General features: G+C 40.4%; 1 protein-coding gene across 2 annotated transcripts; it reads left to right on the top strand.

Annotated features, from left to right (window-relative positions):
• Positions 1-252: 252 nt before the first annotated feature.
• Positions 253-17,015, top strand: tspan11 (tetraspanin 11). 2 transcript variants are annotated; one of them, XM_030046391.1, is made up of 8 exons: positions 253-388; positions 2,567-2,671; positions 4,779-4,970; positions 7,808-7,882; positions 9,711-9,815; positions 10,767-10,925; positions 11,558-11,644; positions 15,278-17,015. In XM_030046391.1, the coding sequence occupies exons 2-8, from the start codon at positions 2,588-2,590 to the stop codon at positions 15,335-15,337; spliced, it is 762 nt and encodes a 253-aa protein (XP_029902251.1). In that variant the 5' UTR covers positions 253-388; positions 2,567-2,587; the 3' UTR covers positions 15,338-17,015. The 2 variants fall into 2 exon arrangements, with proteins under 2 accessions (XP_029902251.1, XP_029902250.1); XM_030046390.1 differs by lacking the exon at positions 15,278-17,015 and adding an exon at positions 12,934-13,144.
• Positions 17,016-24,860: the final 7,845 nt, after the last annotated feature.

The following is a 24,860-nucleotide window of genomic DNA, read 5'->3' as shown; positions in this document are numbered from 1 at the left end:
ACTTTTAATTGCCACCGACCCATCACTAGCACTTCCTGAAATATAAATGACATACCAAATTGCCATTTAGTCCTTGTCATTCAGCCACTGAATTGAAAATAGCTTTGCGCTTCTTGATTTATAAATAATAAATATTTTAAAATTCTGCTAAATTACCTTCGTCTCATTTTGTTATTATCTCTGGTCCACCGCACTTTAAGACCCAAGTATGACTTTTGTGCTCAGAAGTAGGAGCTTATAAAGAGTACGTGAAGGCAACATCCGCACAAACCTGCCGGACAGCCAGAAAGCAACAAGCTTGACCGGACAACTGGCTCGGAGCTGCGGTGCAGAGGGATACTCTCCAGTTTGACGGAACCGGACCAGTTTTTCTCCAAGCGGCGCCTTGGTGAGTACGCTGTCCTGCAAGAAGCTAAAATGTTACTTTATCTCTAAAACAGCGAGGAAATTCGGCTAAACTTACATACCGACGACGCAGGTGGAGGGATTTTTTTTTCCAGGATGCTCTAGCTTCCACCCCATCCCGAAGAGGAGCAAGAAAGTTTTAGAAACGCACCTTAAATCGCACACATATTACACGCCTGACATTTTACGGGTTGTAGTTTGCAATACAGAAGAGGAGCAGTGGTCAAAGTCCGAAGGTATTCTGTTTTCTTAGTTGACAGGCCATTCCCTCAGGAAGAAACCCGTTGTCTCAGCTTAACGTAATGATAATGTACACAACATTGACGTTATCAGTGCATATGGACGGGCTACAGAGATTTCAGAGCAGCCAATAGGCCTCGTTAGCCGTGGCTAAATGTCTAAAAGCAAATGCGGTTTTGAAATCACTCTCAAAACATTGAGAGGTTTAGCGGGAGCTGCACGGCGCCTGTATTAAAAGTAATATCAAAAAGCGGTGTTATTCCGCTAAACAATCTAGGTCTTGAGCAGGAGCAACAATGTGGTTGCTAAGCGACACACTGGGACACATGAATGTTGATTTTTTTTTTTTTTTTTCTGAGTTGGCGCATTAATATTTAACCTAAATTAAGCGTCAAGCGGTCACAGGTGCGCACTTGTTGGGTGTTTTACAACACTACAGCGTGGAAGGGGAATGGGCGAGTCAGTGTTGTTTTCCTAATCCCAGTGCATTATCCTGAGCAATCAAAACCCTGGTATCTGATGGGTTTTAGCAGCCCAGGATGCTTTTAGACACTGCCTGCTGTACCTTACAGTTTCCCAGCCAACAAACAGAAAGCCTGCAGTATTTCCTCCACAGTGCAGTGATGGATAGGTCTACTGTAGATCAATTTTATAGGTGTAAGTGCCTCCCACTTCTTGCCCTTTTTATAGCGGTGAAAGTGTACACTCAATTAAAGATGCATATGTTTGTGGTGTTTTCCGTGCTACTTTATGTAATAATTGCGGTTTGTGGATATAACAAGAGGAGGTGATATTATGAACTTGGGTACTGCATCACTAATAACTCATAAAGTAGCCTGATGGAGATAAACATTTTTTGAGACACTGGAAACATAAAAGCTTTAGATTTATCCAACTGCAATATAGTAGAGGGAGGTTCAAATTGCAAATTTATTATTTTTAAAAAAATAGTTAGTTGATAGAAATGTAACTAATCTTGACAGGGTCACGTTCAAGTGTCAGTTTCCCTGCAAAGTCATTCTGTCAGTAGGAGTTTGTATTAGTTTCCTGTACGGTTAGATAGGTGATAGGTGACAATAAGAGTGAAAATGAAGCGTTTCATTTTCTAGGAGAGGTTTTTATGTGAGCTGTGAACGTTGAAAAGTGTTGGAAGCTGAGGGCCTTGTACTGCTGTTGAGTCCAAGCTTTTGTTATGACATTTGACAGGCTAATAAGCAGCTGTACCGCTTTGCCACACAAAAGCACCGTGATTACCCTCACACTTACCGCAGAGCACATTTTATGCAGACATGTCAAATGTCATAACAAAAGCTGAGCCTCTAGAGGAATATTGCTTTGCCTGACTATTCTGTAATTTGGGCTGCTTCAGTTACCAGTGTCAGCATTTGTCCATTTTATGCATTTTTTTTTTTTTTTATTCAATTTGTTTTTCATCTGTTGTACATAGAAACTAGGTCTGCAATATCTAAGTTGTCTGAGGGGAGGGAATTGTGTTTCATTCAAACTTCAAATCTGAAGTCATATGAACAGTATTGTCTTGCAGATTAAACTTTGCATTCCCTTTTTTATATTAACTTTTTGTTTGTTTGTTTTGGAGTGGATAAGTCTGTTATTGTATCTGGCCAGTTCACCAGTTCATATGGAATCCATAGTTAATCTTGCACAATGTACATAAAACATTTCGTGAAATTGCGTGGTTTTGGTATTATCATTATGACATCATGAATATTGAAAGGCAAACATTTACTCTGTAAAGCATTTGTGAAAGTTATTTTCTACAAGTCAAAAGCCAAAGTGGTATTACTGAGAAACATTTATTTTTATTATGAATCTTTACATCTTAGCCACAACTTTTTACATATCTCCTGTAATCCTTTAGTGTTCATACAAAAATCAGATTTTGGCCCCCTTTTTCCTCCAGGACTAAGCGGGAGGAAGGAACATGTCGGTATACAAAGATGACCAAGAGGACTGGCTGACAGTGTGTCTCAAATACCTGCTCTTTGTTTTCAACTTCCTCTTTTGGGTGAGTGGTGACCAGAAAATACAGACAAACTCTCTCCTAAGGAAACCTGACCTGACAAACCTTTTAGCCAAACAAACATATGTTACAGGCAAAATGTACAGCAGTTCTTACACTTGGATTCACTTTGATTCACTTGGTTTGTAACGTTCTCTTAAAGGGGCAAAAAGTAAGCTACAACTTTATTGAATAACATTTCACTGTATAGACCAGTAGGCTGTCTAATCAGAACAAAGATGCATTGGAAATACATAGTGTAAACATGTCAACATCAGATCAGGCAGTCTAGTGAATAGGCTATGCTATTGTTTTGATGTTTGTAGTTGTTTTTTGCATTTGAGAGCAAATTGTTATGTGTTGCCAGTTGATTGCTTGCATCATTCATTACTTTAAAAGCTAGCTGGGGGCAAAGGGCAACTGACTATCAACAGTCCTATCAAACCCTCAGATATATTCTTGTCTTTTTATGCTGTGCAACAGTAAAGTTCTTATTTAACACTCCTGTAACAATCCAGACAGAAAGAGACTGGGAGGTAAAGAGAGATTTTGAAACAGGGAGAGAATTAAGGAGAGTTCTGAATCTCAAAGGGCTGAGCAATGGACTTGGCCCAAAGTGAGTCATAGATTATTTAGGGCCTGTCAGCGGATGGTGGGGTGCAGTGTATCAACCCTGCTGTCTGGCAACGCTGTGCACGGTTAATGCTTTACTGCAGTTCGCCACTAAAGCTGTATGCTCTCAGTGCTGAGTCCTTAGGCTGCGATAGTGTGCACAGAGTCTGGGGTCACTTTGAAACATATTTAAATCAGGAAGTGGAGTGAAGGAGGCAAAACTGTACAGCAGGAAAGTGGTTGAGACAGATATGTGGGTGGGAGAAGTTAAATGGAGACAAGGGGTTTCGCTTTATTTTCAGGTTCAGGCTAATGTTCTGTCGTCACTCGAGAACTCATCTTCTCAGCCAACACATCACATTTGCCGCTCCTCCCTGGAATACTGGCCCATCGCCCATTTTTTTCCTCCTCCACTTGGACTGAAAACGGTCCCATGCTCTTCTTTCTTCATCCACCACTGTACTACCATACATACAAAAATAGCTTTGGGGCGGAGAAATATTTGTTATATCTTGTCAGAATATTGTGGCTTTGAGCCTCAGAACTGCTTGTTTGTAGTGCTAGTGATTTAATGTTAAACTTGGTCTACAGTGCATTTGTGGTACTTAAGTAGTCTTGTTGAGGAAAAATCTACAGTAAATGCTTTGCTATGCATTCCTCCTTAATATGACTTTGTACCATCTCTGCTTCATGCCCACTTAAACCCAAGCCAAGTCAAATGAAAACATTTTGAAGACAAGTTGATTTGCAGTAACTCAAGGACACTTTTACTGCTTGAACACACATTAGGATGTCCCTTTCTTGTTTTGAATGTGAGAATAATGCTTTTGAAGGAAGGGGATGGGAGGATAAAGGGAAAAGACTCACACAGGCATTTCCTATACATCCGGCCTTGACACTGATGAGAGGAGCAGATCTGGACATCACCCTGGGTGTGTTATCCAGGAGTCTTTTGCGAGGAAATGGTCATTATGCCACAACTTGGTTTCTGCTCTCCCCCTTCTCATTTGCTTGTTATTGTTAATGCATTCTTCCCTTTCTCTCTGTTCAATATTTCTTTCATTTATTTCTATTTTGGATGTGCTCCTTCACACACTAATGTTTTGGCCTTGTTTTTTCCTCATGTCATTAAGGTCCTTCCTTTTAGTCACTTCCTGCTATTCTCTTTACTTTTTGCTCTTAAATTTTTATTCTTTCTCTCCACAGTGACTTGGCACAGCAAACTCAATGATTTACCGTATTCCCTTTCACTGCCCCAAGTCATCCATATCTCCTGTAACCCTGCATTCATCTCTCTCTCTCTCCATTTTATGACCCGTATCCGCTCACCATGCCTTTATTATCCCTATCTTGTCTTTTCATAATTTCTCTTCTTTGAAATCCTTTCTCTTATACGCCCCCATGCATAACTCTCACCGCATTCCTTTATATTTTTTGCTTTTCTTCTCCCTTCCCTCTGTAATGTCTTTGTCTCTTCATACTCTCCCCCTCCCTGTCTCAGGTGGGTGGGGCAGCGGTTCTGGGCGTAGGAGTTTGGACCCTGGTGGAGAAGAGTGATTACTTGAGCCTGCTAGCCTCCAGCACCTTCGCTGTATCGGCCTACATCCTCATCTTGGCTGGCGGCCTGGTGGTGGTCACAGGCTTCCTGGGCTGCTGTGCTGTCATCCGGGAGCAGAGAAGCTGCCTGTCCATGGTGAGACATAAGATCCATGGGAGGGTTTTATACTTAAGACTGTGCCTTTGCTCTGGCAGTTCTAAAGGTGTGGTCAGGTATTTGTTGAGAAGTGCTACTCAAAGGACATTCTCATTTGGTTTTTCACCCTTAATTGTTTGTTAAATAGGTGACTGTTTGAATTTTGTGATTCATGGTAGAGGAGTTTTCTATGAGGATGACCCTGTGTAACATCTGCCCAGGGACTACAGATGAAAAGCAGCTTTTTGGCTAACTGGCATGTTTACCGTTAAATTTAATGTTATCCCTGTTAACAGGATTCTCCTCAAGTTTTGCAGAGTGCCCCTAGTGGTTGAGGCAAATGGTACAAAAACATTTCTCATTTACAGTTGCAGTGCTTCATTTGAATAAATAAATAATTAAAATCAAGCAGTGTGTCTATGATAAATAAAGTTTAGTCTCACCTGTCTAAACAAAAAATCTAGTGTACAAGCAATAAACACATACTTGGCCTTTTCAATAAAACCCAGGGAGTTACCATTTTATAAGCTGTAGAAACTGACCTGGTCAGGTGTGATCAGTAGCTCCCTACAGAAACAGGCTACAAGTCATTCATTGTGTATCTATCAACTTAATTTCTCGGGGTGCAGGCACATCCATGGGTTGTCCCGCTGTTTTGTTTTTTCCACTCCTTGCTTTTGTGCAGGAGATTTGCAAGTGCCTGTATCACTCTGTCATGCTATAGTGACTAACCAGAAACCAAAGGGGAACTTGGGAAAAAGTCAAAACTAACTGATGGTTAGAAAGTTGCACAGTAGTGCATCAAGCAACTTAACCCCCAGTTGTTCCAGGGTAGCTGCTCAGTGGCCAGCACACTAGAGGACTGTGGTTGTACTGTGTGGCCTCAAAGTGTGAATGTGTGCAACAGTGTGAGAATAAAGCACAGTGTTGCTGAAAAAGTAAATATTCCCTGTAATAAATATTAACAAAAAAGTCAATGCCCTGTATTTACATGTCCTCATTTGAGTAAACCAGCTGTGCTTTGGCTTGGTCAGGAGTCACCTTGGCTGAGGAATGAAATACCATTTAGTTAATTAGCCTTTGTTGCATAAATTGCAAAATTGACATGTCATGTGGACAACTAGTGAGAATGGTAAATAAGCAATTCTAGGTGCTGGATTCAAGTAGTAGTTTTTGATTACTAGTAGTGATCCTGAAGTGCCAATATCTGTATAGAACAACATAAGGCAACATAAATACTAGCCCACAGGCATGTTTTCCTCTGCAAAAATGTACAACAGCTGATATACTATAACATGGTGCTCATCCATGTGTTTCGCAGTCTAAGATCTGTCACTGGATGCTGACAAATGGCTCTGACAGGCCCTTACTGTCCTCATTATTTTACAGAGACAGGGCCCAGTGGGAGAGAAGCGAGCGGGAGGTGAGCGTTCACTGCTGCAGGACTATTTATAGGTCTTTCTATTTACTGGCAATGGATGGAGCAAGAGAGTTGAAGAGGGCTGCGGGAGCGAAGAGGTGGATGCAGATAGGATTAGTTTGTGTATTTTGTGTGGCTTTTACAAGGGTTGGTTACTTGCGATGTGTGTCTGTCTGTGTAGTGGGAGGTGGACGGATGTGAGGTGGGCAGTCAGCCTTATGTGTGGGCAGGAGACACACGGAGACCAGTGTGCTTTTTTTAATCTTGTAATCAAGAGATACATGGTTGGCTGTGTTTCTGCATGACATAATTAACACAATGAGCCAAAAAATAAGTAAAAGTGAACATTTGCTCAGGCGTCTTAAATATTAACTTTGTTCCCTGAAATAATTGCCCTCCTGCAGCTGTGTATGTGACAGTGTAGTTTGCTGTCACTTTGTTTCCTGCTTTGCTCAGGATGAGAAGTAGCATCTGTCTCTCCATAATGGCCTTGAGCAAACAGCGCTGTTGCTGCTGTCGAGTTCTCGTGTCCCACCTCTTTGACAGGTGGGACTAATTAGCTGTGCGAGTGTGTTTGCATTAGGCAACAAGGCCTACATGTTTGCCTGGTATGTATATGAACGATTTTATGAGAAGTCACGAGTTTGCATGTGCCTGTTTGTGTGTTTGTATTAGCCTGGCTGCTATTTGAGTCTGTGAAAGTTGCAGTTTGATGTGGCTCATTTCACAACAGTCAGTCTGTCAGACCATTTTAAATGTGTGGGCGATGTGTTCGCTCCAGTTAACATAATTATTCCCCGCTTTTTAGTCCATCCTATGGTCTTTAGTATTAGGCATGCAGCTCAGAATTAGAGCTGCCAATCATGTTTTTTTTTAAGTTCCCCAGATATTTAGGTATTGATGAGCATGCATTACGAGAGTTTAGGCATTTACTTTGACTTGAAGACTGATTAATAATTCATGTTTGTGTTGTGTTTTTGCTTAATAGCTAGTTAAATTATCAGAACTCACCTCTATGTTGAGATAATGTTTTGAAGTTACCTTTATGAATCTTGATAGATAGCAGCATAGGTTTCAGGCAGCTTAGAAAGCTCATTAAACGATACTGTGCAGAAATGTGGCAGCCTTTTTGACGACTCCTTTCATCCGATTCTACAGTCTGTCAAATTGCTTTCCGGTTGTCGTTTTGTGCAGCATTGCCATCTGTGTTGGGTTTGGCAGATGCAGCACAGTGACAGTTGATTGAAGTTTTATTGAGTTGTCATGATGTGCGAGCAACTTTCTCAGAGAGTTAGCCGAGCTGGTGACTCTGCAGTTGAAAGTTCTGGATGAAGGGAAGTATGTTTGTTTGTTTATTGGATCACTTTCTCTCCCTCCTCTCTCTCTGTACCCATGTGGCTCTCACTTTCATCCACAGTATTTTTCCTGCCTGCTGTTAATCTTCCTGATTGAGCTGGTGGCTGGAGTTCTCGCCTATGTGTATTACCAGAGGGTAAGTGATTATATTTGCTAATGGCTCTTGCAGCTTTCCAGTTACCTGTATTTTTAAAAGGCATATTCTCCTATGAAACATGATCATGTTTTTAATTATTTGTCTCTTACATACTTTTTTGTATTGAACTGGACCCAGCAACAGTATATAAGTGTTATTAGTGAAAAGCCCCCTGTCACATTGCCCTTGACTGTGTCTTTGCTACTTTTCCCCAAAGTTTGCCCATAGTCCCTGGCCCCTTGATTTCATTTCATTTCATTCTTCATATTTAGGTCAAGCCATTTTTACTCATTCATACTCATCTCATCAAAGAGGATATTGCTCTGTTATCCATGGTATCTCAGAACTCATTTTTTTCTGATTGACCTTCAGTTTGAAGTGCATTTGCATTTGAATATTTAGCAACTTATGCTGTGTCAGGTGGCTGCTACCAAGCCATTTGAGATTGCTGCTGCACTGTAGCAATCTCTCACAGTTGATGTACAGTTTTGTTTAGCCTGCTAGGTTGTGATTCTGTGGGAGCATTGAGATGTGATAAGTAGGAAGACTGTCTTCGTCCTTGTGTTATCAAGCATTAGCACTGCCGAGGGGTCTGTGTGTCGCAAAGGAGTGTCACATACACCTCATCTTACTACACGTAGGCCTGGCTGGTGTGGTCGTTGGACTTCCCTACTTGATTATTCTTAAATGTTACATTGGGGTCAATTTTCCATATCTGAGATGAAATTATAAGCTTCACAGTTATAAGTTGCTATGAATACAGGGACACGATGGTGTCACTGCATGTCTTAGGAATGTTAGTGGTCCAGTTTGTAGACTGGAAGTCCTCTAATAGCTCATGCACATGGTGTTAAGTTACCAATGCCTTGTTTTTCATTGATAATAAATTATCTTTTGGCCAGAGCCTGAATTTGCCATTGTTTACACCATTTATAAATATTTGCAAGCACGTCTGCACAACAAGGAGACTCATAGTATCAAGGAACCAATGCAAGCTCATATGACTGCATAGTGATTCTGAGTGGCGTATCTGGCTCTGTTTTTTCCAGTATTCAAAAAAGTTAAAAATACTAACTTACATGGTGGTCTTTCTTGTTTCATTTCATGGATCATAGGTGATGATGAACCATGGGAGGATCTAGATGCTTTGTCTCTCCCTTACTCTTCCTTTTACATGTTTATGTGAGCTGTCTCTGCTTGCCACCTGCATTGAGCTGATGCTCAGTGTCAGGGGTTTATCTGAGCCGGGGTTTTTAGCCCCTTTTATCTCACACACATCTGCCTGTCATTCATCCAGGTCCGCAAAGAGCACCATGCTATCTGCAGGCATAGTCAGGGATTTATCGTAGTGGAAAAGGGTTCAGGAGAGGATAGAATCAAATTAAAGATAAGGGCTCTCACTCTGTCTTTCGCTCTATCTTACACACACTCATGCACACACATTCATAGCCTATTTTTTGCTTTGTGTTTGTGTATACTCTCAATCATAGCATCCACAGAAAAGCGGGAGTTGCTACCCCTCTATCTCTGCCCAATCCTCCCACTCTGTCACCTTTGTCAAGCTTATCACTCCCGCACTCCACTCTCTCTCCCTATATTCTTTCTCATGTGCTCCCACACATTTCTTCTATTTCTATTCCTTCATATTTGATGTTTTCCACAAATCCTAAATGAAGCAGCTTTTGCAAAATTGCAAAATTTTGCAAGTTTGCAAAATCTTGCAAAATGAGTTTTAGTGTTAACTCACAAATAAAGTATTGCAGAATAGCACAGAGATGCACACATTCTCTCTCTGTGTCTCACATCGTCATTATTCTCTTATCTGCAGCTGAGTGAGGAGCTGAAGCAGCATCTGAACCAGACTATGACTGAAAACTACGCCCAGCCAGGGAAGGAGGCCATCACATTGGCTGTGGACAGACTACAGCAGGATGTATGAACTGTTTTTCTGAAAAGGATTTGCAGTTTGTTGGATTTAGATAAGATTAGGTGCCATGCTTTCCTCAAGAAAAATATCCTCATGTTGATTCATGACTTAGTCTGAAACGGCGATACCTAAAGTATGTTAAAATAATGCTAAGGTGCAGCACAAAGCAATACTAAGATTTCACATAGTCCTGTTTCTCTGTGGTAGTATTGTTAGTTATTTTGTTCAGGTCCCCAAAGACGAAAACACTTGTCCCTTAGATTGTAAGACTTCACAGTAGCCAGGGTGCTTAATCATAGAAGTGGCCTAAAATAAAGTCTGGATCGTTATCAGAAGCCCCTACTCTTATGTTCTGCTATAGGGTTCTTGATGTCCTGGAAGTCATAGGTTCCTGTTGTTTTCAAAAAGCCATTACAAAGACTAATAACTTGTGTCTTTTTTCCTAATATTACATTATAATGCCACAATCATTGCAGTTCTATCAAAAGCTATTCCATTCTGCCAAAATTGAACATGAAAAGTTTGTGTCTCCAGGCAGACATTGCCTTCCACTCTGCTGTAGCTTTCATTTTGCTTCTTAAGTGCCACCAGATGGACAGTGCACAATAGTACACAGTAAATGAAAAAGAGAAAATACTGAAATTCTGTAATATGTAGTACAGTAAAGTTGTCAAGACATATAATGCTCATTTCATTTAAAATGATGGATAGCATGTGTCAAAGCAGCAGTACGTCTCTGCAAACAGCTTTCAGTGGAGTTGTGAAACCACTGGGATCCCATGACTTCTTGGAGGTCAGGCAAACCTGCAGCAGAACACAGTGGTGTCTGTCTGTGGCAAATACAGACGAGGGTTTAGAGGTTTCATAGGAATTATTGGCATTTGGATTACAAAAAACAAACTTTGACTGGTATTATCATTTAATAACCATTTTTCCTTTACTTTCCCACTTCTTTAGTTCAAGTGCTGTGGCAGCAACAACTCCCGTGACTGGATGCACAGCGTGTACATTTCAACAGATCAGGCGGAGCGCAGGTTGGTCCCTGACAGCTGCTGTAAGACCATCACCCCTCACTGCGGGATGAGAGACCACCCCTCCAACATCTACAAAGTGGAGGTAAGTACACTGGATCAATCTGGAAGATGTAAATGCTAAATAACAAGCACACTTTGTGTCTTGCTGTTCCATACATACCCCACTGACTATATGGAATCTTTTATGGAAGTGCTTTTAACAACTTGTTTTTTCAGTTTTTGTCAGTGAATTATATTTTCTGCTTACTGGTCCATTTGAAGAATAACTTTAACAGCCCAAATGTTGAATTTAGTTTCTTAAAGACTGACTGTCTTTAAGATTCTGTTTGTGAAATTAAAAATGTAAACCACCGAAGCAACTCATCAATATTTCATGCCCAAAAAGTTGCACTGGGCCCTGCTTGATGACATAACCTTCTTTAACACATTTCCTTTTCCTCATATTCCATTTGTTGAATTACAAGGAGGGCTGGCTAGAACTTTGTATTGGGAAGTGACAAAGAAAACATCACAGTTTGAAGAGGTAAAACTTAGTTCTTCCCTGATAGTATGAGCTCTGTGGATGGAAGATGAGTGATACTGTGAGTTTTGAAATGAATAACAACTGTGTTTTAGTTTTTATATATGACGTACAGGTGAAGATGCACATAGACGACTTTGGATGCTGATGCTGACCCATTCAAATGTATATAAAATCACCCTTTCTCTCTGTAGGGTGGCTGTATCACCAAGCTGGAGCAGTTCCTGGCAGACCACCTATTGGTCATTGGTGCTGTGGGGATAGGAGTGGCCTGTTTACAGGTAAGTGAATTACAATACATAAATATCTGACAGTGGCAATGTTGAAGCAGCACAACACAATACCCTGCACTCTAAAGCAAGCTATTAAATATTCTGCTAGACCAGATGCTCAGGAAGACATTTTATATAGGTCAAATTAAGTTTCTTTTATATTTCATCTCAAAAACATCTACAAGCTGAGGTTCACTGCTTTCACCTTTTTGATGTAAAACTCTGCCCTTTTGTTGTGTAAAACCTTTAAAAAAAAAAAAAAAAAAAAAAAAAACAGGTGGACATTTATTAATCTTATCATTTTCTGAAAATTTACATCACAGGTCAGACAACCTCTAAATGGACTCCGCTATTCATCTCACCCTAGCCTCTCAGCCGTCATTATCCGATTCCATTTGTTCGTTATTTAATTTTGCCATGTCTCAGATGGACCTGAGCTTTTAAGCCTTATGGGGCCCTATACTAGGAGTTAGATACAATGGTGCTTTATTGCCATTTTTGATGGCTGACTGCCCTCCAGTAGCTCTGTACTAGCTCTTTGTAAATGCATTTCAGAGAAACATGAGACCACCCAAATCTGCACTGATACATCCCCATGGTATTTGGAAGATTAATATGATCCTATGTGCCCACCGTTTCTTTTATTGCTGCTCACACTGAAAAGCTGGTATTTTACAATCAGGCACAAGGAAATGGTTTAGCCTTCTTTGAGGAGTCATTTTCCTTCTCATCCTACTGACATGGAGCTGGAAGTTTGCTGCTGTAACAACAAAGTCTTGAAACAGGAAAAGATCAAAAACCACCATGGGGCTAATCATGTGATCTCCTTGACTGATAAGGCTGTTACCAGGGGAATTGTCCATTTAAGAGCGCAGCATTCCATTAGCCCTTCCTCTGTTGTGAAGATTGAATTTTCATTCCCAAATGATCTCATGCGATACAGAAATTATAAAATGTACATTGAGACATGCATGTGAAGTGCGCTGCTTTATAAGCCTGTTTAGTGGGACTCAGTGGAATGATTTTTTTGGGGCATTTACATCCAATCTTATGTTTATTGTGCATTTGTACTGAACTATACTATATGTGTCAAGTCTGCTGCTCTAATATGTCTTAATAATGTTGTTGCTCTTTTCTGCTCATCATATCTCCAGACTGCGAGGCGTTATTTGTCCGTGTTAAGTCTAAGTAGTAGTACTTTTGTCATAGACCTTGTCTGTGTCTTGTCTGCCACACTAACTTGTCTGTGATACATTCATGTCTTTATGTGTGTGCGTGTGTGTGTGATATCACTGTAGCTGGCCGGGGCAGTCTTGACAGCCTGCTTTATCTATCTGCTCTATAAAGAAGAGGAAGAGGACTTCGGTACAATGTGATTAGCTCTAGAGGCTCTTTGTGGTCTTAATCAACCGGAGAGGACAAGGTTGGAGGGCATTGTGGAAACATGATTGATGTCTGTCTGCATGTTTGTCCTTGTATGTCTGTCCAATTTGTGCTAAATGTGCGTATGTGTGGGCCACACACAGTTCTCTGTATATCATAATTGTAGGTCTTACTGTATGTGTGCCCAATGTAAAGCATGCAGCTCCCTGGCTTTGACTTTATTTTTGCGATTATGTTAATGAGCTACCTGCACCTGCATGTGTAATCACCTTCGCATAGCTGAAAAGGCCATGATAACATTATTCAGGGCCAGCACTTAATGAGTACACCTTGATTAATCAAAGCACAACTGCATAATGACACTGCTGGTAGCTAGATCAGGAATAATGTTCCATACCTCTGTAGCACCTCATGCTATCAAGTACTTGGAGCTAGAAGGAAGGGGAAAAAAACATTAAAGTAAGTGTGTGTGTGTGTGTGTGTGTGTGTGTGTGTGTGTGTGTGTGTGTGTGTGTGTGTGTGTGTGTGTGTGTGTGTGTGTGTGTGTGTGTGTGTGTGTGTGTGTGTGTGTATGTGTGTGTGTATCCAACTCTAAAGTAACTGCAACAGTTATTTTACTTTATAATGGAGCCTCTTGTGAAGTGATGCCAAACTTTTGTACTAGGATGACAGCTAATTACAATGAAATGGAGCTAGGACCTAGCTTTTAGCTAATTCCATATCAGTCTGCTTTAATTCAGTCTAATTGATTTACAAGGCTGATAGCAACAGTAACTCATATTTTGATTGGTAACTTTGTATTAGGTAACTTTTTATTACTCAAATTTAAGTCAGAATTTGTTATATCACATGGTCAATGCTCTTTATTATCCATGTCCCCATTCTTCTCTATTAGACTCCAGAAAACTAAGGAGCAGAGAGGAAATCTTTCACACTTTCTCATATCATCATCCTGAGCCTAAATGTCACTCTCCTTGCATACTCTGTCACATAAATTTTCATCGGTGAAGTGAGTCTGGGTAAGGTCCATTCCCCATGCTGATCAGCTCGATAATGCTTTCTCTAAAGGCTTTCAGAGACCCGAAGATTGAATCTGAGCTCTCACTTGTTTATCCATCAAGCCCGACAGGCCCGTATGCACACACACAGACATTTGTGCAAACTGTGGCTTAGATCAATCTATATTCCTGCTGTTTGGCGCTTTACTCTTAGACTTCTCACATAGTAGGGAACTTGACAAAAAGCCTGAGTGGGCCATGCTCTTGTGGCTTTATTTAGAGTCTTTTTAAGTCCTTACCTTAGTTTAAACCAAGGGATTGCTACATCAGATCCCTTTTCTTGGTAAATGTAGAAAGCCTTGAGAGGAAATGGAAACACTTTGGTATCGTTTTATTTTACAGGATGTGCAGTGTGAAAGAGCAGTTGTATTTTACAGGAAATCTGAACTGTGCGAAGTTAGGGAAACTGGTAAATGTACAACTTTTGACCTGAGCACAAAAGGCATTCAGGTTCCCAAACCTTAATCCCTTTTATTTTCACGTTCCTTCCTCACATATACACCAATACACCTAAACTTCAGGACTGGAGGTGTTTTCCACAATGCAACAAATGGGATGGGGTTTCTGTTGTGTGAAAACTTTTATTGTCAGTGAAATTCCAGGAAGATTTTGACTTTTCTTGAAATCATGGTTCACACTTTTAAGTAGCATTAATACATGTTGTTGCATGTGATAAAGTCAGGAGCACCAAGTCTTAGTCCAACATTAGGTATGGTTTAAAATTACAAAAAAATTCTGTATTCATAATTTTGTCAAACAATCCCACAGTGGCCTACAACGTGAAATATCACTCAGGCGCTCTTTGGACAACAATCCTCAGTCTAATCCCAAATTCCAACCTTACTGATGCATAGTAATTATGATTTTGCTTATTTATTATGTGGTTAGTTTTTGGGTACTTTTTAGTGTCACTGTCAAACACTAAAATGAAATAAACAAATAACTAAATAAATAAATAGTTGCAGTGGCCATAGCTTTATCCAGCCCTATTTTTGTACTCTTGCACAATCCTGTGCACATACACTTTGCTTCAATAACTGCAGCTGCTTGTCACCTGACATCCCCATGGTTACTAACTAAATACTTTCCAGCAATCACCTTTAACCCCTCTCCCTCCCCACAGTCAACAGCATTCAAGCTTCCACTGGTCTGCCCTGGCAACTGACCAGCAACCTTTTGACCGAACACTTATTCATTTCAGATCTGTGGAATGGTGTTCACCTGCTGCTTGTACAGGAGGATCAAGATGGATCCTTACTGAGCACACCAGGCCACCAACACACCACCTTCCGACAGGCTGATGGAGGAATGACCTGCTGAATACTTAATCTCAACCTTTAAAGCTTGGACTCTTACCTGCTGACCGAAACAAGTCAAGATTACAGGCGTGTTCTGTGTCACTCAAATTACAGTCAGAAACAAATGATGCAATTTATCAAGCAGGCTGGTTTTTTGGTTCTTCATATATCATGTGATGCAGTTGGGTTTTTTGATGAATTCGACCAGGCTTTCAGAGCTCCGTTACCTGACTGTGATGTTAGCCTGCCTGGTTGTGCTGTTATCCTGGCTTGGATGCATGCATAGCTCTGTGGGCAGGACAGCACAAAAGGAGATCCTTGCACTCCATTCACTTCAACTGTTGATCATGCAAATCGATTTATCACGTTATATTTTCACTGTGCAGAGATTTATATAACATTGGGTTATTCTGTGTCACTCCACGACTTGAGTAGGCAGAGCAAGGGCACTGAGTACACTGCTGATGCTGTTCATGAGGAAACATAATTTGTGGTTGCATCTTTCTTAGCCACAATGGTCCTCAATAAAAACTGTGGTAAATGGTTATATGGTTCAAGAATTCCCTGCAGCATGACAGTGCCTTGTTAATCATGAAGGGCCAAATTACATAATCTTAATATTTGCAGTTATACTATCTGTATTAGTGGAAATTGCGTTGGATGCTTATATGTAGAACAGCTCTTAATATTACCTCAAAGCTAATTTTAAGTGTAATTATTATTTTTGTGAGGACCAATGTTTATCCTGTAGTGGCAGAAACAAGCAAAAGTAATGAGTTCAAACATCAAAACATCCTTAGACTGTGTAATATGTAAAGGGAAAAAAGTGAATCTCATCCTCTGAAACGGTTTCCAGGACTCTGAAGTCAGCTATTGTGTTGAACAGACCTCAGAGATGTCTGAATTTAGCACTCCACCTTGTGGTTGACTCTGGCAACCATATTTTACACTTTATTGTACCCTGCACTTTGGCCTGATGAAGTAAACCTGATGGGATTCATATACTGTTAAATAGTCCTTTGTCTGCGGGCAAGCAAAAACATTGCTAATGGTGATGTCAGCCTGTTAATATTAGTTATGTTTCGTCTTAAATTCATGTACATTTCCATACTTTGTTGAACACGCTGATGTTTCTCTAGAATGAATAAGCTGACATTTCTGATGCCAAAGAAAATGTACATGTGTTGCTAAAGTTACCATTTGTTTTCCTTTAGTTATTCAGCATGGAATGATCAGTAGCTGTGTTAACACTTCGGTGTTGACTATTGCATTAGTAGTGGTATTAAATTTTTCCCAGACTTATGAACATTAGTAACAATATTACATAATTTCTGGATATTGCTGCATTTCCTTTTGATTGTAGTCAGTCAGTTACAATGCACTGTTGTGATTGACCCATCTGACATTATATTCATGTGGGCCCATTTTCCTTTGGCGGAATACTCCTCTGTCGCCCTTAGTAAAAGAACTTTACTATTTATAGTTGTGTATTTTTTTCCTGATTGCTTTACAAATGAAGAGAGATATAAAGATGGAAGGGGGGAGAAACTGGTGATATATCAGTGGCATGTGCTACAACTACTGACTGTTCTCTTCAAAATACAGAAATGAAACAATGTCATAAATAAATATGTTGAGGCATTAATTGTGTTAACTTGTTAATGTTGATTATATTGAATAATGCTTTGTGGATGGAAAATATATGATGCTGTTGTTGCTGTATAGCAGTAGTATAACAGATGATAATGTCATATCAACTGGATTAAAAAGCCACTAGAGGGAGGCAGAGTGTGTACATTTGCAATGAGCCAGGCCTGTTGGAGAACTGAAGTAATGATGCTAAAGAATTCTGTAGTTCTGCTAAACCCTAGACTTGTTGATGCAGAAGTAATGGAACAGATTTGCATGGTTTTCAAGGTCTTCTTTGAGGACAAGATGTCCATATATTTACAGCAACATCATTCACACACAAAATGTTTGTGCCATTCCTGCAATCTGTTGGCGGCTCAGTCTGTTTTGTTAATGTTGTTACCATATGACTAAAGTGTTTGTCTTTGTAGCAGTGCACAACTTTCCGATGCGTCATTTTAGAGTGATCTGTCATCATCAACCGGTTAGGAAAGAGGAAAAGGCGGCAAAGAGTTTTGGACACTGTCCAACGTTTTTAGGTCTAGAGAGTCTATAGAGTCTGTCAGTACCATTGTCTTCATCAGCTAGAGGAGGATGGCTCCCATTCTCTTGGGACGTCAGACACTGTAGGAGGTTGTCCATACACACACGTGCTGCACACACATGTGATGCACTGTGCATGGAAGGGCACACCAGTGCTGTCAAATCCACACACACACCGCAGAAAGCTATACACATTAGCATGCGGTATACACTCAATGCCAGGAGAGACCCATGAAGGAGAATTGGAAGCAGCTGGAGATTCACCACTACCATGTGTTGAGGCCCCTGCACATCACACACACTAGTGCCCTCCCTCCTCTCCTCATATCTCACATCATAGCAGATATTTCAATGGGACAGCTCAAGAAGTCACCTTAGAGCACATGTTGCATATCCGTCTGTCAAGCATGAATGTGAGTGCTCACATGCACACACATAATTCACACTCAAAAGAGCAGTTGTAGTTGCAAATGCTGTGCAATTATAAGTGTGCTGATCTTATTTCTAAACCCTTAACACTATTTCAAAATAATACATTTAATTTAATATGATACGATATGTGTTCCCTAGCATGTCTGCATGTGATTGCGTTCAAGTTATGGATATTCTGTGTCTGAAAGGATTTTGTTGGGTTCTCATAAAATGGATTCTGGCATTGCTGAACTATTGTCTGAGAACGTGCACCTGTGTTCAATATGTGCAGAAATACTTGAGGCCTTAGTTGTGGTGTTACTGTTGTGCCTTTAGCATAGCAAATGTATGGGAAAAGACTTTTCCTGTCACAAATTGTCCACAGTAAGCCTGAAGGTACATATTGAGTGAAGTGGACATAGCTTTGCTTAAGAGTTCATTATGCCAGTTTGGAGCTGAGAAACCACTCCTGTTGGCAGCAATGTTAAACCTCATTAGGAGGACAATAAGCATCTTGTCTAGAAATGAACTAGGATCACAGCTGGGTTTTAGGATAGCGTCTTTGCCTGAAACCATGTGAAAATATATTCCATGGTCTACTTTTTAAATTGTTTATCCGACGTGGATTTTCCAGGGAACTGTGAATGCTATTTTTCATCAATACCCTACTTTGAATTCATACAGTTAAACATATTCACACCTGCCTTGTGCAACCATGATGTTTAACATTTGACTGTTAAGCCGCTCTACTGGAGCAGTTACTTTAGACTGACTTGTTCTTGAGTACCAATGTGAGATACACAGGTTCAAGTCCGGTCTTGTCTACATGATTAGGGCCGTACCAGAGCAGAACCTGGTCTGTGACAGGTCTGTTCTCTACATCCTCTGCAAGTTGACCTCCATATTCTCACTCTCCTCCCCTGGCCTGCATATAGGAACACATTAGCTGTGGCCATAAATGTGCTTGACAGATTGCTGCAAGGATCAAAGACAAAGGGAAGGAGATGGCGTGTTAGATAACTGCAGCGCTGGACGTCAAAGCTTATGAGCCAGATGACCCTCACGCCAACATAAATCGAAACCTAATATCACTGTCAGCATACTACCATGTGTCAGCAGCCCCTGGAGAGCAAATGAAACAATGGGAGATGCCAGATGTGCAATGCGATCGCTCTTGGTAAAAATGGATGTTTTGTCCCACTGAAAACCATTCCTGAGTCAAAGATAACAGTTTAGATTTGCATTGGGTTTGGTCTAATTTGACCTCAGCTCTTTGAATAAAATACCAAGTCTGTGTTCCATTTAAGATTCAAAGTATTATCAACCACGAGGAAGAGGTTATGTTTGCACTGGAGTACGCAAGTTTTTAAATCGAGTTAGAGTGGCGAAACTAGCATAACATCTTCAAAAAATGGATGGACTAGGGTGTTATGACTAATGCTTATTTGTTATTCATGTCAGTAGCTGGTGCCACTGACTTTGTTGTTGTAGCAAGAATGAGAAACATTTTATTTGGCAAGTAAAAATATATTGATGTGGTCACAAAATGTTTCTGTATATTGACACAAGTGGTGCATGGGCGATCTTTATTACAATACAAAAGCCAAGTGCAAGACACAAAACAAGTGCAAGACACATAACTACCTGTAAATGGGTGTCTGTCTCCATTAGTTGTTGAACTGCTGTGTACAATGAGAATCACTGAGCATGAGCATCAGACATAATAGGCTGCAGCTGCTACAGTTTGCACAACCTTTTTCAGTCCCAGTGATGACATAGCATTAGATTGTGTCTGTTGACCTTGCTCCGATAGCTGCATACTTTTTCTTTTTAGAGGTCCAACTAGTGAAGAGAGGGTTCCATCCTGAATCCCAGGTGGGCACTACATCACCTTCTAACTGTGTATTTGATCAATATTATATAAATAATATATGTGAATATCTGTTTTCACTGTTGCAGTTGTTTTTACTCTTGTTATTTGGTTCTTGATTAATTGTAAAGAAACAGCTAGACGACTCTTCCTAGGGTCCACATAAAAACTTGCTTACACATAAATTCATACGTACAAACATGCATTATACACTTCGAGCAATAACCCCAGCCAGCAGCAGTACCATTAGAAAAAAGCAATACAAATGCAGCAAAACCTCCTATCAAACAAACATCAGATATGAGTTAACCAGAAAAAGTCCAGCAGTGCTTTATGTAAATCCACACCTCAGTTCTCCACTGTATGGCTTGACCATACCGATAAATCAAAATGATTCTGAGCGCATACAAAACCAGATATATTTTTTTTTAATTTGGAAAAATACCTGTAAGATGTCAGATAACAATTTGAAATTGAGGTTCTGGGTGCATGCCCTGAAGCTTTCCCCAACCCTCATGTGTTGCACAGCAACTTCCCACTGCCCCTGGAGCAGAGAGGCTGTGGTTTCAGAGGTATGTGTGTCTGCTTCACAGTGTGTGTGGGGGGCTTCGACCATGGGAGAGTGAGTTTATATGGAAACAAACTTCAGAAAGTGTTTCAAGACGGCATTTCAAAAGCCTGCTGTCTGATAATGATGATGAGTGTGATGTTGATGAAGACGTTGATGGATGTCAAACAGATGACGGGGTGGTCGGAAGGTTACACAACCACACCGATGCACTGGCACTTCCTGCGAGTGCACAACGAAACACGTTAAACAATGAGAAAGCAGCATTTTTCAGTTGTGTTTGTTTAAAACGGTAATTTGAGATTGACGCCAGAGTGACCAAGCCCTTTGACTGTAACATAGCAAAGCACCCAGGGATGGCACAAAAGCTTAAAATTCACGCTTAAGAATAGCCACACTTGAGAAGAGTGATGCCCTATTGTTTGCTGTTCAACCAACATTGACTAAACTGTCAAATACTGACAGTTTAGATTAGCAAGTTTACATAATGCTCTAAGTTTGTGTGTGTATCTGCGTGTTTGTGCAACACACATTCCTTGTATGGAATAGATTGTAGTAATTTGTGGTACTCGATCAAGTTGTACATGTATTACAACTGGATGTGATAGTGTTTTTTTTCCCAGCAAGTCAAAGAGGGGTATTTTGAGTCAGAAGAATGTGTTTTAATATGATTGTGGTTGTATTGGTTATATATTATACAGCAGGCCAACAAAGCTATGGAATTTCATGCTTCAAGTGTGCCGGGAGTGCTAAACTTGACATTGCTTCTTTTGCATTCAATGATGGTGGTGTTACACTGCAATTTATGGGTAATTATGGGATGAATGGCATTTTTGTTTAAAGTGAGCGTTTGAGTCTATAAACTTGGTTTGCATTTACGAGCCAAAGTGCCTCCATGGCTGCAGTCTGTCTTGCCCTCTGATTTAGCCTATGGACTCTGTTTGTTATACAATGTCTGGAAGTCAGTGTCTATTGGCTTGCATGTACAAACAAAAGTTTCAGACTAAGATTTGTATTTGTTGCTTAGTAGAACAAACGGGTTTTGTACTTTTTTTCCCCACAAACCACCAACTAGGAATGCTTTGTTTCCTTCTTGTATGAACCTTTGCATCTGCCATGCTTGTGTGTATGTGCACATATGAGTGGCTTGCTGCAGCGCACCAAGTGTTGTGGTGATGTGGACAATTATTAATTCCTGGAGTTTGTGTGTATTTGCATACGTGCGTGTTTGATTTCTATAAAACGTCTATCTTACCTTGTTTGCTTTATGGTTGAGTGAAGAAACCTTAAGGAGCTTGAGTCATGTGGAGCGACGGTGTTGGTTTAAACTCAAGATGAATGTGCGCCGGAAAGGATAAGCATGTATAAAAACAGATTATTCTGTCAACCTGTGTTTGTTTATGCTCCGAGATTAAGATAGGAGGAAGAAACGGATATGATATTGGGGGAAAGAAGGGTGTATGACAAAACAGGGGGCACAGGAACAAAAGAGCGTGAGAGGAAGTATGTGCTTTTCCCTCTGAGATTGATGGCATGGATGAGAGCATGGGAGTGACCTTGACTTGGCCATGAGAGTGGCGTGAGTGCAGAGACAGTGAGCGAGGGACAGAGAGAGAGGGAGAGAGAGAGAGAGAGATGGAGAGAGAGAGAGAGAGAGAGAGAGAGAGATGGAGACTAATCAGAGACTGCTGCAGTAAACAGGCTCTCAAGTACCCTCCAGGAAGTAAACACTTAAACATAAGGCACTGTGCCATTACAGCACATGACCTTGGGAGTTAAGATTCAGGCAGTAAAGACAGATGGCAAATCCTTGAAAAAGAGGGAAAAAAGATGTTGCTTGGACTTTGAAAATGTATAGAAATATAGTAGCGCATTAATGAAAGCATCATACTGAGATGCATTTTTCAGAGAGCCGACTGCCTGAATTTCAACTTTAAGCTGCATTTTACAGTGATCAGATAATTACAAAGATTTGCCATCCAAAGATCTCTCCATTATTTATTGGTTACAGTGAATGATACATTTCCTTAAAAGCATTTTATGTCAGCTCGAAAATGTAATCACAGTCATAAAACATTTACCCATTAAAAGGAGGGATTCACTCACTTTCCTGAGTGCCAGCTGTCAGTGTTTGGGATCATTTGATAAAAACGACTGAAATTTGGTCTATTTTCAGCCATATCCTATGTTTGAAAATGTAATCTACTGTATGCGATACATTTATGTGCAGAGGCATAGCATCTTGTCACCCAGCTGTAATTTCTAACATGACAGATCTCTTACCATCAGATTTTGCATACATGTGACATTTTGTGGTAGCCATCTATTTTTAGCCTGGTGTCTGATGCACTATTAGTGTTGCTGCAGCTCCCAGGTAAAGTTGTCCATCAGCGCTGATCCCATATCAGATTTTTGACCTTAACCTGACTATTTTAGTTACCTAAGATTAAGATTTTCTGTTAACTATCCTGACCTAATCTTAACACTAGCCTGAACCAACACTACTGTTTTCATGTCAAAAAACTGATTTGTGAACAATCCTAAAGATCAGCACTACCTGCGTTTTGCCCTTTCTCCAGTGCTCAGGCTTTGGTGAAAAACCAGCTGAGGAGTTGGCATTCAATAGCGGTATAAATCACTTCAACCTTGATCATACAGTCATAACTGTGCACAAAAATATTAGGCTGATAGGCCCAGTAGTATTCAAGATTAGCTGCGGACAAATACACACACTCATATACATATACACATGACCAAACGCATGATCCACTCCATGCTGCTGCCTAGCAGAGATAATAATGCCTTAGGATCTTTCTGATGCAGCCAGCAGCGATCTTAAGTATGTAATACAAGCATATGGATTTCCTCCCGCCTTGGCTTATCCAGGAAGTGTTGTGTTTAGGAAAGCTAATATTCCAATTTGGAGGTTCACAGCAACAGTGCAGTTGAGATATTAGTCTTCATCTTAGCCATAATATGAATATAATTTTGACATTTTTCGATCGGTATTTCAGGTTTAGGGGTATAAACAATGTATACGATGTCATGTGAGTGTGATATGTTGGTTATGCATGCAGCTCTTGAGACGTCAACCATAATTTTCTTTCTTGTCGGCAAGAAAGTGTGTGTCAGGCCTTAAGGTGTGCAGCTGTGGGAGCTTGCTGGTCTTTATACATCTGGATATCCTTTTAGAAACTGTCGGAAAGTGTCTCAATAAATCAGGATTTATCCAGTGAACATGATTTTGAATGATCTCGCGGACTTAGTTGTCGATCCAGGCGAGTGGTATTTCCCATCTGTGAAACATATCAGCAAATTAAATGATTGCAAGCTGATGTGACTTATAAACAGGGATAGCTTCAACTTTTTTTTTTTTTTTTTTTTTTTTTTTTGTGAAACGCACAATTCCTACTGGAGAAAACTCAACAGTATTCCTCATATAACTGTGATACATGACTACAGAGCAATCACAAGCTAGGAGTTTTACCCATATGGCAAGTTGGCCAGGAAAATGAGGTGGGCTTAACTTCAGTTGTAACTCATACTTTTGTGGCATCAGTGCAGACCAGTCTAAAATCTGGCAAATCTAAGTGAAATCTGTACTGTTAACCCTCTCTGGCTGATCCTAAAACAACATTATTCTTCTGCAAATGCTTTCAGCCTGGGATTAAAGAAGAAACACTGCGCCTTTATTCTCAAAGTGTTGTAGAGTTTGCTGATCTAGCAACACCTTATCTTAAAGGGGATTCATTACTGCAGTCTAAACTTTTGTAGGAAAATCTTTATTTTGCTGGTTTAGGAATTCAACTGATCCACAATAAGTCCACTATTTTTAAAGCAAATACCAAAAGTCAGCTAACAAATTCAGTAATATTCAGTGGTTATTTCACCAACAAGCTGACAGCGAGTGGTTGCCACATTCATTGTACTGAAAATATCCTGTTTTGCAGTGAAATTGTACATTTTAGTAGCTATCATGGATTGTTTTCAGGTGCTTTCTGAATTCTAGTGTAGATACATATTCAGTTTGGAATGGTTTATAGATGACAGCTTTAACTCGGAGTGTGGTTTGGTGTCCAGACAGTTCAGCAGACAGTGGTGAGTTATCCTCCCTGTGTGGCAAGGAAGTTTTTACTTTAGCTGCAAGTGTGTGTGTGTGTGTGTGTGTGTACACGTGTGTATCTGTTTATTGGAAACTCCGGATGACTCTAAAGTGAGCATACAATCCCCAATGGAACAAAGACACACACACACATATAGGGTGGAGGCCTACATTTGTACACATGCACGTAAACACACATACACTCTCACCTCTGTTCCTCTGCCTAAATGGGATCCATGCTGCATATAGCTTGGAGTGAAAACTGTCTGTGACACACATGCCTCGCATTACTCCTGGCGTCTCACTAGTTTCTCATAGTGTGATGTATGTGTGTGTGCGTGTGTGTTCCGGTCTCGCTTAAAT

Source organism: Myripristis murdjan, chromosome 23 (assembly GCF_902150065.1).
Source record: "Myripristis murdjan chromosome 23, fMyrMur1.1, whole genome shotgun sequence".
Lineage (NCBI taxonomy): Eukaryota > Metazoa > Chordata > Actinopteri > Holocentriformes > Holocentridae > Myripristis > Myripristis murdjan.
The sequence above is the reverse complement of the archived record's forward strand: the minus strand, read 5'-3'. Positions and strand labels throughout refer to the sequence as shown.

Excerpts from the sequence above, each read along its gene's own strand:
- tspan11 (XM_030046390.1), top strand. The coding sequence starts at position 2,588 with ATGTCGGTATACAAAGATGACCAAGAGGACTGGCTGACAGTGTGTCTC. Across the intron at positions 7,883-9,710 it reads CCTATGTGTATTACCAGAGG|CTGAGTGAGGAGCTGAAGCA; the intron begins GTAAGTGATTAT and ends TCTTATCTGCAG. Across the intron at positions 11,645-12,933 it reads TAGGAGTGGCCTGTTTACAG|CTGGCCGGGGCAGTCTTGAC; the intron begins GTAAGTGAATTA and ends ATATCACTGTAG.